The sequence below is a fragment of the Topomyia yanbarensis genome, chromosome 2 (assembly GCF_030247195.1).
Source record: "Topomyia yanbarensis strain Yona2022 chromosome 2, ASM3024719v1, whole genome shotgun sequence".
In the NCBI taxonomy this organism is placed as follows: Eukaryota; Metazoa; Arthropoda; class Insecta; order Diptera; family Culicidae; genus Topomyia; species Topomyia yanbarensis.
The window spans coordinates 303,773,441-303,787,555 of NC_080671.1; the positions used below are offsets into that span (position 1 = coordinate 303,773,441).

At 40.9% G+C, this 14,115-nt stretch overlaps 2 protein-coding genes across 2 annotated transcripts; both read left to right on the top strand.

Moving 5' to 3' along the window:
* The first annotated feature begins 2,257 nt into the window (after positions 1-2,257).
* LOC131680503 (uncharacterized) lies at positions 2,258-7,479 on the top strand. Its single transcript, XM_058961213.1, has 2 exons — positions 2,258-7,299; positions 7,413-7,479. Exons 1-2 carry the CDS (start codon positions 2,258-2,260, stop codon positions 7,477-7,479), a joined length of 5,109 nt encoding a protein of 1,702 aa, XP_058817196.1.
* LOC131679477 (uncharacterized) lies at positions 7,436-9,133 on the top strand. Its single transcript, XM_058960208.1, has 2 exons — positions 7,436-8,850; positions 8,908-9,133. The coding sequence occupies exon 1, from the start codon at positions 7,529-7,531 to the stop codon at positions 8,474-8,476; it is 948 nt and encodes a 315-aa protein (XP_058816191.1). The 5' UTR covers positions 7,436-7,528; the 3' UTR covers positions 8,477-8,850; positions 8,908-9,133.
* The last annotated feature ends 4,982 nt before the right edge of the window (positions 9,134-14,115 follow it).

Here is a 14,115-nt window from a genome sequence, read left to right on the forward strand (position 1 = left end):
AATACTAGTCAACGAAAATTCTATTTCTTTATGTTCTTGCAAATGTATATCTAATTAAAAGCAAAAGATATGAACTTTGCCATCTATAAACATCTTTTTATTTTTTTTATGATCCCAATCTATACGGATAACGCACATATGGTGCTTAGCTCAATTTGAATCTATTCCTATTGCCGCCATTTGGGGCACACGTTTCGAATTTTCGATCAATCAATCACAAGTATTTCACAGTATTTGGATAATTTTTATTATACGAAACTTTGTTACCAATTTTTAGACATTCTATCTATTGCTGGTCGTAATAATAAAGTATTGAGTCATTTCATGTCGCAAACTCTATTACAATATTTAGCTAAAATAGTGATGAACTGCCTCATAGTGCTTTTTAGGCTGACAAAATGGAGACACTGAAAAAATCTGTTTATCCTGTTACCAGGTTGTTTTGAAAAAAGAATTAATTTCAATTAGAATGTCAAATTACAATACTAATTTTATCATTGCGGTCAATAAAACGTATTTTCAGAGGAGCTAATCTCATATAAAATTGTGGCCCTTCGCTAAAACAAGGTCAAGTATAAGGTGATCATATTTCGCAAATATTTTATATTTTATATTCATTCCCGTCCTGGTAAGTTAAAAGGGAGGGAGGCTTTGCTTTACTCTAATGGAACTGGAATTGTTCATATCATTTGTAGCAAGTTACCTACTGCAGAGAACTTCAATTTTCAAAATTACTTGAAACACGTTATCGTATGTAATAGACTAGAATAGTAATCGAATGTAATAGTATGTATAGACTTATAGAGCATTAATTTAGAAAAAATCTACGTTATCATAAATATCGCTAGCTAGTGTCCTAGTCCTTATCAGTTCTTCGATAGTTATACTATATAAGCTATATTCATTAATCCGCATGTAAACTCAATAAAACAAAGACAAATTTAGTTGACAAGATGGTAAGTGATCACCCAAACCACATTCTGAAGTGATGCAGTTTGAAATCTGAAGACTAAATTTTTGTCTTGCTATATTCTGCATTTTTGAACCGATACCTTGTCCTTTTTATATCTATTCTGCTTTAAGGTATAAAAAAGCCAGCTTCAAATGGGTTTTTACAATTTGATCGGCAAAATTTAATTTCTGCATGCATTTTAGATACATAAAATTTTATTTGACTATCTAAAGAGATTTCAATTCTTGCACAGTATAGTGGATGTGTAGACTTACCAGTCATAGAGAGTATAACTGTACTGGAAACAGTGATCGATGATTTTTGCCAACTCTTACATCAAACAACCTCAGTCCGAGTATTACGTTTGAAGACCATAACTGAACTTTATTCAGTATCAAAATTAAAAAGATTCTTCTGCACTTCGAAATTTAAATATCGTCCGGTCATTTGTATTCTTTAAAAATAAGAGAAAATTCTCTTCTAAAACCTAAAAAAATAATATTGAGACTAACTATTTAACGATTAATAGCGATTGGATTGTAACCTCCACATTTGTATTACTAAAAGTATCATTGTTGCCTATTCTATTAGGTCAGCGCGCCCACTATCTGCATCACCAACTTTGACGCCAACAGTAAGGATGGCAACCTTGCGAACGGGCACCATGGAGCGAGTCTCCGCGCGTCTCAGGAAAATAGACTCTAGTGCCCAGTTGTCACATCGAGTGAGTAAGCACAATCTGGACATAAGGAAAAAAAACACATACTTAACTCTATAGCTACATGACATTGAACTTAAAATTAGTGAACTAAATCTATTGCTTAAAATTAATGAACTACATCTAGTGCTTAATATTAGTGAAGTTAATTTAGTGCTAAAATATTTAATCTACGTATTCAACGCAAAAACGCACTGGTAACAATTTGTGCTTAAAATCTAACTATGAATTAACAAATGAATCTTATAAATTAGATAGTAAAGCTACTTCCATACGGAAGTCTATGGTTGATTGAAGGTTGCCTCAAAGCCACCGATTGAAATAGGATAGACGTTAGAAGGGAACTAAACGTGAGTAATAATAATAATATCATCATTTATTCTATAACTTTACCTAAATAATTACAAGTGAAATAGAAACGAAATAATGTTAAACTTATTACTTGTAGGAAAATTATATCTCTCTAGAACCGGATCGTGCGTTTTTATTTCGTTTCCGGGCGAGATCATAATCTCGGAAATATCCCGTTGAACTAAATTCAACAACATATAATTTTCGTTTATTACGAATTCAATCGGTTCACGAGTATGTCATATCGTGGTTCAAAGTCCGGTACCGGTAAAATGGGCAAACGACCGAAAAACACCAAAAGTGATATAGGTGATGAAAGCGTGAAAACTGGGGATAACGGTAGTGATGATGTGGTAGTGGTAGATCAGTTGGGAAAGACTATCGAAGGACTATCCTGTAAGAGCTGCGGAGAACTGGATACAGATGAAATGGTGCAATGTGACCAGTGCGATGGATGGCATCACTATGATTGCGTTGGAGTTACGGATGAAGTTGTTAACCAGAGCTGGAGTTGTACTAACTGCAAGACCGCGAAATGGACTCAGCGAACTACGACAACTACATACAAGGATTCCACGCGTCAAGATGCTCAAGAGGGGTATAGTTTCAGGCGCCGTTCGTCTGTGAGTGAACTCCCGACAGCTAAAGAGGTATGTGCAAAAACCGATACACTCAAGTCTACTCATTCCGAGAAAACAGGGAATTATGTCACAGCGCCAAGATTGCTGAAGCAACTACCGAAGTCAGCATCGTTGAAGCCATTGGGGAAATTAGCTCATTTGTTGAATTCTCGAATTGACTCAAGGAAGGAAAAGCTTTTCGTGCCATCAACGGATGGATTGCCAGAGATCGAACTGGAGAACGCTTCTTCTGGTCCCTCTTGTTCATCATCGCAGAGATCCGCTAGGAATCGCGCCAAGTTGCAGTTATTAAAATTGCAAGAAGAAAGAGAATACGATGAGCAGATGGCTGAGCGGCGACGGGCAGCTGAAAAAGAGGAAGCAGAAAAGCACAAAGCGTTCCTAGCACAGAAGTATAAGATCCTGGAGGATCTGGCGAGTGAAAGGGGATCGAGTCGTAGTTCGAGTTCTAGCCTCGCCAAAAGCCGGGTTGATGAGTGGGTGCTCACTGCAAGACGGACGCAGTTGGAAAATGAACGAGCATTTCGGCAACATCAACAGCATCAGCGAGCAGATCTGCAGCGAGAGGAGAGACTACTACGACCACGACAAGAGCAGTTACAAGCCAAGCAATCGAACCATATCAGCTTTGAAGCACTTCCTAGACCCAAGCAAACGATGCCCCCCAATTCTGAGTTCTGCATTCCTGGAAATATACCCCAGTCAACACAAGTTCAGTACGAGGACAACTTACGTAGGCAAGTGGGCGATACAGACCGACGCACCCACGCAGTGCCATTCGGACGATCTCATCAGCCTTTGATAAACTCAACGATTGTTGAAGACGACTTCGACCAGTTCCAGTTTTCACGGTCCCAAATCGCAGCACGACAATCTGTGTCCAAGGATCTGCCCATATTCTCCGGCAACCCGGAAGATTGGCCCATCTTCCTATCCATGTTCAATAGCACGACAGCAATGTGTGGGTTCACAGAAGATGAAAACCTTGTACGGCTGCAAAGAAGTTTAAAGGGGAGAGCTTATGAAGCTGTCAAGTGCAGGTTAATGCATCCTGGCAACGTACGTGGTGTGATGGACACTCTGAGAATGCTGTACGGTCAACCGGAAGTAATAGTGCATTCGTTAATTGCGAAAATAAGCTCGCTACCTGCAATTCGGGAGGATAGACTGGAAACATTGGTGGACTTCGCCGTAAATGTGCAAAACTTTTGTGCAACTGTTGAGTCATGTGGACTGGAGGAGTACATGTATAACATCACTTTATTACACCAACTCGTCAGTAAACTGCCACCGACAGTGAAGCTAAATTGGGCACAACACCGAAGAGAGCTTCTGACAGTTAATTTGGCAACTTTCAGTGCATGGATTTACTCTCTAGCAGAAGCAGCAAGTTCCGTCACATTCCCTACGATCCCACTGGATACGAAACCAGTTTCCAACGATGTCTGCCGGACCAAGAAAGGAAACATCTACCTCAACGCCCACTCGGAAACTACCGTCGAATACAGGACTAAATCGAATTATTGTCCGAGGTCATCAGAGGAAGCCGCGCTGGCGTCAGTTGACACGTGCCCAGTATGCAAGGAAGGTTGCAAATCTGTGGATAGGTGCAAAAGGTTCCTGGAACTGTCGAGAGACTCTAGATGGGCTGTAGTCCGAGAGTTTGGGCTGTGCCGAACGTGTCTTCGCCAACACAAGGGAAATTGCAGGGCCAAACCATGTGGGAAACATGGATGTGAATATAGACATCACGAACTACTGCATAATGACCAGAAAGAGAAGTACCATACCGACACCCCGCACGGAGATCAACAACCGTCTCAACCTGAAGCTGCCAGCTCCGGCCATGGCTGCCACACTCATCAGACGACATCAAGCTCTGTTCTGTTTCGGTATCTTCCAGTTATACTCTTTGGTCGAGAAAAAGTAGTACACACATATGCTTTCCTGGAAGAATGTTCAGCGCTAACTCTAGTCGATCAAGATTTAGCTGACGAGCTACAGTTAGATGGGACGCTGAGTCCGCTATGTCTTCGTTGGACGGGGGGAAATCAACGCTACGAGAAGCAGTCCCGAATTGTCAAGCTTCACATAAGTGCGAAACACAATGAAGCTAGAAAGTTTCAATTAGAAGATGTGCGAACGGTGAATGAACTTATGCTACCCCTCCAAACTTTGGATATCGATGAACTTGTAGATTTGTATCCTCATCTCAAGGGGTTACCTATCGAGTCATACCATGACGCGCGACCTCGTATTCTGATCGGAATGAAGCACGCTCAGTTGGGGTTAACTTTGAATAGTAGAGAAGGTGAATTTGGTCAACCAATTGCCATGAAGACACGACTTGGCTGGACTGTTTGTGGAGGAATGCGTGCCGGAGAGACGTTAAACATGCATCATTACATTTTCCACGTCTGTGCATGTGACGAACAAATCGACGAAGACTTGCATAAAACGATGAAGGAATACTTCTCTTTAGACAGCCTTGGGGTGACCCAGCCAAACAAGCTGCCTTTATCTTCTGAAGACGGACGAGCACAATCACTATTGGTGTCGCTTACGCACTTCAACGGTGAACGCTACGAAACAGGTCTGCTCTGGCGATACAACGACGTTCGTCTGCCCGATAGCCGTGATATGGCTCTACGGCGCCATGAATGCTTGGAGCATCGTATGGCGAAGAACCAACATCTGGCAGAAGTGCTACAGGAGAAGATTGCCGATTATGCCGCTAAAGGCTATATTCGCAGGCTTTCCGACGACGAGGTTAAGCAGCAGTCCGCGCAGACATGGTTCCTACCAGTATTCCCAGTTATTAATCCGAACAAACCCGGAAAGGTTAGAATAGTGTGGGATGCAGCAGCCAAAGCTCACGGAAAATCCTTGAATTCTGCATTATTGAAAGGCCCGGATTTGCTATGCTCTCTTCTGACCATTCTGCTACGATTTCGTCTGCATCCTGTTGCAGTAACTGGAGATATATGTGAAATGTTCCACCAGGTACTGATTCGTGAAGAAGACCAGCGATACCAGTGCTTCTTTTGGACGGATGAAAATAACAAACTCGTGGTTTATGCTATGAGAGTCATGACCTTCGGGGCATGCTGCTCTCCGAGTACCGCTCAGTACGTAAAGAACGTTAACGCAGAACGATTCAAGATGGACTACCCAGAAGCATACGAAGCCATTACGAAGTCGCACTATGTCGACGACATGCTGATCAGCGTTGGTTCCGAGGATGAAGCAATTCAATTAGCAAAAGACGTGAGGCACGTGCACGCCCAAGGTGGATTTCATATTAGAAATTGGATAAGCAATTCCAGAGTAGTCACTTCAGCGTTGCAAGAAACAAACACGGAAGAAAAGAGTCTCGATCTATCATCGGGATTGTCCACGGAAAAGGTATTGGGTATGTGGTGGAATACATACCTCGATGTTTTCACCTACAAGGTCGGCTGGAACCGGTACGACGAAGCATTGCTGAAAGGTGGAAGACGTCCTACGAAACGAGAGGTTCTACGAGTCCTGATGACTATATATGATCCACTTGGACTAATCGCACACTTCCTAGTATATCTGAAGGTTCTGTTACAAGATATATGGCGATCTGGTGTAGCCTGGGACGAGGAGATAGACGAGGATGCGTTCGATAAATGGCTATCGTGGATAAAAGTCTTGCCGCAAGTCGAAAATGTGAGAATTACTCGATACTATTGTCCCAGCTTTCCGATTAGCGAAGCAGATGAGGTGCAGCTACACACGTTCGTTGATGCTGGAAAGGATGGAATGGCAGCCGTTTCGTTTCTACGAATTGTCAAGAACGGGAATATCAGCTGCTCTCTCGTCGCTGCAAAATCCAGAGTAGCACCATTGAAACTAACATCGATTCCCCGACTTGAGTTACAAGCCGCAGTGATTGGCGCACGACTCGCGCGTACTGTCGTTGAAACTTTAGGTATGCGATTAACAAAGAAAGTTTATTGGTCTGACTCTAGAGACGTTCTATGCTGGATAAACTCGCATCGTCGACAGGATCAGTTCGTCGGATTCAGAGTCGCTGAAATTCTGGAAACTACGGAGGCACGAGAATGGCGTTACGTACCCACAAAGCTAAATGTTGCTGACGACGCTACGAAGTGGAGCACACTTCCAGATCTATCTGTCGAGAGCCGGTGGTTCAATGGATCGAATTTCCTGTGGTCAACCGAGGACGAGTGGCCGCAGCTCACAATCCAGGCCACAGAAACCGATATAAGACTTGAGGAAGGGCATCTAACTCATCACGTTCTCCCAGAACCAGTCATTCACGTTGAGGACTACTCCAACTGGGTACGGCTTAGGAGAGTGGTCGCCTGGATGCTACGATTCATAGCAAGCTGCCGGTTGAAGCTCCAAAAGAAGTTGTTCAGTACGGGATCGCTTACCGATGGCGAACTACACTTGGCCGAAACATACCTGATTCGTAGCGCACAGCAAGAATGTTTTTCTAATGAAATCCACATTTTGCAAAATACGCCAAGAAAGGTTGGAGAATTTGTAACACCTCTGCCAAAATCTAGTCCACTGTATAAGCAAGCGCCGTGGTTGGATGAATGCGGCGTAATCCGGATGAGAACCCGTATAGCCGCCTGTCAGTATGCCACCGAAGGCGCCAAGCAACCCATCATCCTACCGAGAAAACATCATATCACTACTCTTATAATATCCCACTACCACAATAAATACCACCATCAAAACCACGAAACAGTAATAAACGAACTACGTCAGATATACCACATTGGGCGCTTACGTTCGTGTTTCAATCAAGTGCGTAGAGATTGTCAAAGATGCAAGATTGCAAGCGCCGAACCAAACCCTCCAATCATGGCTGATCTGCCTCCTGGTCGACTAGCGGCTTTCGAACGTCCGTTTACGCATACTGGAGTCGACTACTTTGGTCCCATCCAAGTAGCGGTCGGTAGACGAATCGAGAAACGGTGGGGAATGTTAGCAACCTGTTTGACTGTTCGAGCGATACATATCGAAGTAGTGTATTCGTTGACTACTAGCTCTTGCATCATGGCAATCCGGAACTTCGTCGCTCGACGTGGTCAACCTCGTAAGTTCTACAGCGACCGTGGAACAAACTTCATTGGCGCAGAACGAGAGCTGGAAAGACTCGGCGAAGTAGTCGATCACGACGAGATCATAAAAGAGCTCACTTCTTCCGTAGGCGAATGGACGTTTAATCCTCCGCTAGCTCCACATATGGGAGGGAGCTGGGAACGGTTGATACGAACCGTTAAGAATAACCTGATGGTGGTTTGCTCGACCAAGACTCCGTCCGACGAAGTTCTTCGCAATCTGTTGACCGAAATCGAGAACATAGTGAATTCTCGCCCGTTAACGCATGTGCCGGTAGACGATGACTCTGCTCCGGCTCTAACTCCGAACCATTTTCTACTCGGTTCATCCAACGGTACGAAGCCACTGGTCACTGCAGACGATAGTGGGATAGCTTTGAAGCAGAACTGGTGCACTTCGCAGATCTTGGCAAACATGTTCTGGAAACGGTGGGTGAGTGATTATTTACCAGAAATTACACGTAGGACAAAATGGTTCATGCCGGTGAAACCCATCGTTGCTGGAGATATAGTACTTATCGTCGACCCAAAGATGCCCCGGAACTGTTGGCCAAAGGGAACAGTCATCAGTACTATCATCAGCCGCGACGATCAGGTGCGGTCCGCAACCGTAAGAACGGCCACTGGTATCTACGAACGCCCAGCATCAAAGTTGGCAGTACTGGATGTTCAGCGCGTCAAGCAGTAAGCCAACCAGAAGTTGTCGTACCCTGGGGGGAGTGTTGCCTATTCTATTAGGTCAGCGCGCCCACTATCTGCATCACCAACTTTGACGCCAACAGTAAGGATGGCAACCTTGCGAACGGGCACCATGGAGCGAGTCTCCGCGCGTCTCAGGAAAATAGACTCTAGTGCCCAGTTGTCACATCGAGTGAGTAAGCACAATCTGGACATAAGGAAAAAAAACACATACTTAACTCTATAGCTACATGACATTGAACTTAAAATTAGTGAACTAAATCTATTGCTTAAAATTAATGAACTACATCTAGTGCTTAATATTAGTGAAGTTAATTTAGTGCTAAAATATTTAATCTACGTATTCAACGCAAAAACGCACTGGTAAGAATTTGTGCTTAAAATCTAACTATGAATTAACAAATGAATCTTATAAATTAGATAGTAAAGCTACTTCCATACGGAAGTCTATGGTTGATTGAAGGTTGCCTCAAAGCCACCGATTGAAATAGGATAGACGTTAGAAGGGAACTAAACGTGAGTAATAATAATAATATCATCATTTATTCTATAACTTTACCTAAATAATTACAAGTGAAATAGAAACGAAATAATGTTAAACTTATTACTTGTAGGAAAATTATATCTCTCTAGAACCGGATCGTGCGTTTTTATTTCGTTTCCGGGCGAGATCATAATCTCGGAAATATCCCGTTGAACTAAATTCAACAATCATTGAAAGACCAAAGTGTCAAAGTTTTCCTCTACTTAGTACTAAATAGCTCAGTTTGAAAATTTTATTCAGGTATGGAAATACATATGCGCCTAAATTGAATTGAAATGCAAATAGGAATGCGTGATAGAAAAAAATGTTGATTTTAAATATTTAAATAAACACCTTTCATATGTTTTGCATAATTTTAAGACTTTTGACTCCAAATTGTTAAAATTATTATTACCGTTGCTAAATTTACATTAACAGAGGAAGTCAGAAGTGTTGCAAGTTCCCAGTTTGACGGTTGTATTTTTCATTTGTCTCGGAATGCTCAAAATAATGTCCCGTCATTATAAAATTAAAAAAATATGATTTCTGAAAAAGTAGTATAAGTCAAGGTCGTTAAGTATCCAGTAAAGTATTCAGCTTTAGTCATAACTTCAAAAAGAAATTATGTTTCCAGCAATCAGTCTGAAAAGTGAATAAGTTACTGATTGAGAAAACATTTTAGTTTTTAACTCTAGGTAGAAAGATCAATATTTAAAATCTGTGGAAATTCTCTTTGGTTTCCGCATAGGTAAAATCAAACATGAAATTGTAGTATTTTAGTAAAATTTCTAAAGTTGCGACTTCAGCTACCATCAAATGACTTCATGAGTGCCGTGTATGAATTAAACAAAAACTTTAGGACCAATATTTTCAGTCTACCTTTCGGGCAAATGTGAGTGGGTCCAACTAGTTTGTATTGCAATTTTTAGATCTTGGTTTTTGTTCAATACAAATCATCCTATTTTGTCATTCTAATAAATTCAATCAAATATACTGTTCATTTGTCAAAATTTACAGTAAAAGTAAAAAGAAACAACTTACCATATGATAATACGCAAGCGAATAAAGTCAACTCGCGTGGGAACATATCATTTACATACGCGTTTAAATTTCTATGACTTACACAAACCCAACACAAATTATACCGATGGTCTATTGACTAACCAAGCCAAATTCAAGTATCATTTCTTAAGAACGTTGTTCACATCTTATAGATGCAAAGTATGCACACATAATTTTTTTCTGTTTTGCTGTGGAATAAGGGAAATTTATTCCAAATAATAAACAGGTCAGATTCGAATATCCGGGGATTTAAAAAATCTTACCCCGGCTAATCGAATCTAAAATAAAATATGTTGAATGTAAATGTATCAATTTGGCTTTATTCAATTTGTAAAATTCCAAGGTGTGATTTGTCTTTTCAGTTGCTTTTCATTTATATAATATATTGTTAACGGGTTCATGATATATTTCAGTTTTGTATAGCTATTTGTGCATGAATTCTCAAACAAACTTAAGGTATATTTAATGCATTACAGGTCGCATTATCCGGGAAATCATTTGTCTGTTATTCGATTTTCTGGTGTAAGCCAATTAATCTTTCAACTACTAAAAAATAAAGTAAATTAATAAGCTTTTCGTTGGTGTTGTGGTGTTACATGCTTTAGCTAACTTCTCGACGTTTAAGTGAGAGGAGTCTCTTCCTGTGCGTAGTGCTTACACAAAGCATAACTTCATTGACCAATATTGTACTGGATGGTCTGGTGGTCAATATGCTCTTTTTCTGATCGACTCCAGTACCAACGCCAATTTAAATCCATTCATTCATCTATTTATAATTCCTACTTGCATACCTACTTAATCCTTCCTTACTGTATAGGGTGGGTGCTCCTATAGTTGAGGTGTACCAATAGTTGCAGTAGTGGGTTATACGCCTAAGTAAAATACCAACCATCAACAAATATTTTTTTATCGATTCATCGCACTAAAATTATGCGACAATAAAACTGTTATCCTTGAAATTTGCTCAAATAACTATTGAAAAAAATTATTTTCTTAGAATTTTGAGCTCCCTTGCACCTATAGTTGATGTAGTGTACCTATAGTTGCAAGTCCCATAAGAAAGCAATGGGATTTGCAACAATAGGAACCGAAATTAGCGATTGCACCACTATTGGTACATGTGTTCCTATAGTGGTACAAGCAGTTTTGAATACATAAATTGGTTATTAAACCATCTTTATATTTTTCCTATGAAGTAGAGACTGAAAGCTTTCGTTTAATGTATTAACATTGCCCATAGGTCTATTAATCGATTTTTTATCAAAAGTTTTCCTTAAGCATGCGACTATTGGTACATCCACCCTAATGCATTACAGATTCTTCATAAAGTACCAAGCTCGTTCATGCATATGAACACACCAAATTGCTTTGAGCCACTTACCAAGCGACAGCAATAGCGCGGCGATAATCGCTACCGAAATATAAGCTGCCGTGTTTTACGAATTTAAAAGCACTCGGTACGGTGCCTGCCGATGTCAGAAACACCTCGGTTGCGGTGCCTGCCGATGTGAGATGCACCTCGATTACGGTGCCTACCGAAGTCAGAAACACTCGGGTCGGTGCTTTGCCGAAGCAACGAACACGGTGGTTAAATATCATGCGCTGGCGCCGACACCGGTGCCTTGGTATCGGCGACCGGTGCCTGCTGTTGAGCACCGGTACGGCGTGCCAACTTCAATCCTCTGGTGGCGTGTTTATTGGTAGAAGTGCCCACCGTGCAGAACCGTTCGGTGCTTTTGCCATGCCTGGTCCGCGGACCCCAGGTTAAGCATCACTGATCTAACTGATTTGAATCGAATACAAATGTTTCGGGTGACTGTACAACGCGCTCCCGTTTTCTTGCACTGTGCAATCTTTTTCTGCGCTCTTCACCCTGCTGTGCTACTACATATATTCGAACGAGTGTGCGATGTGCTCGGCTTGTTTGTTTTGGAGTGAGTTGAGCTTTCTATGTTTATTTGGTTTCTTGTCGCCCGGTCTCACGAACACTTCTGCAGCTTCCTGGTTGAAAACAATCCCATTAGATTTTGCCGTCTTTGTTTATTATTTTCCACCAGCTAGTGATGTAGTGTTTGTGTCATGTGCCGTGTACGTACATGAGCCGTAGAAAATTCTATGCACGTCGCAAGGTTTTACATGCGCTGTTTGTGATCGCTCGCGTTTACGTTTAGATCAATTGAATATGTGAACTAGTTTGAATTGTTGAATGTATTTGTCATGGGGGACAATTTGCATTCATTGTGACACGCATATGGTTGATCAATATGTATTTTATGTTTGTGTGTGGAGTGGAAGCAGGGATGCCATTATGCCAGATTTATCTGGCACAGCCAGAGTTTTTTGCAGCTTCCAGATAAAAAGAAAAACCTCTCATTCTGCCAGATTTTTGAATTATAGAAGTGTTTGCACGCACACTTTGGAAATTTGGGGCATATTTTTCCAAATTTATCAAAAATCGATTGATAAATTTCGATAACTTTGAGATCGCTGTTAAGTGACAGATTTTACCAGACATTTTCAGATGATCTACCAGATATTCTCTGAAAAATAGTAACAACCCTGAGTGGAAGACAACGTAAATATTTGTTCTGTTTTTTTATTCATTAGCTTCACAAAGTTTACAATTGTGCAAAATTGCAATCGAAATTATTTTGATCACGAAAACAACATTTTCGTACTATATTGTCGAAATTGTGTAAATATTTCTCATTACAAAGAGATATTGGTTCGGTTCATTTTATAGAGATATCAATTCGGTTATTAATCCCCCTGCATATGAGAAGTTAACTGTTGTTTGCTTTTGTTTACAAATTGCAATTTTTTTCCACAAAGTTGGGGAGAATATAAAAAACCTGTTTTAATCCACCTAGCGGTGCAATTGTGCCTTTCTCATTTCTCTAAACTATGGCACGGAGGCTTTTTATGTTCAACATAATTGTGGAAATGTCCATTACATTCTTAGTACACTTTGCACTTATACACAATGGCATGCCAGCCACGAACTTGATGAGCTACGTGTCGACGGTGAAACACTTGAAACAAAAAAATATCATACTTCATTAGCCTAATCAGCATTAGATCAATGTTATCTGCTTGCTAACTCATTTTGTCATGCGGGGGTGGGTATGTGAGGAGGGCGAAACATGAACGAACGACTCCCCAGCTTAAATTGGTATGCTTTGTGATATAGTGGTGGTTTAAAGATAATGGGGTTGAAAGGGAGGGGTATGAGGGCTGGATGGGGTGGTGGTCTGAGGGGTGATTTAAGGAGATTTTTAAAGGAGGGGAGTGAACAGTAGAGGGGGGGGGGGTGTAACCCCTCTCCGTAAAGCATCAACTACGCCCCTGTTAAAATCCAGAAACCTTATGCGAGTTGAAAAAAAAATTTGGCCCTCCAGGCCGGGATTAGGTTGCCGTTTTTCAGAGTGATTGCATAACCTTTCTATATGAGAAAGGCAAAAATGTGCCAAAATCCAAAAAATTGAATTGTCAAATTTTTTTTCGAGTTTGCATCAAATCTCGACGTTTCATGCACCTTGAACACATTTAGCATCAAAAATAAAAATTCTATTTTTAATTCTTCCTATAGTTTATATGAGAAATTTCTGTGTGGCCGCACTCTGAAACCCGTAATTTTAAGAACCAGAATTCCGATCGATCCAAAATTCAATAGCAGCCGATGCCATAGTATACCTTAGTCTCAAATGAAAGGTTGCACCTTTCATTTGAGACTAAGTTTGGGAAAATCGGTCCAGCCATCTCTGAGAAAAATGAGTGACATTATTTGACACATACGCACATACATACACACACACACATACACACACATACACACACACACATACAGACTTTTTCCGATCTCGACGAACTGAGTCGAATGGAATATGACACTCGGCCCTCCGGGCCGGGATTAGGTTGACGTTTTTCAGAGTGATTGCATAACCTTTCTATATGAGAAAGGCAAAAAATCATTGATTGCTTTGTTTTGAATGTTTCCGAAATATCTCGAAAGGGGGTTTTATATATTTACATTTTTTGCAAAC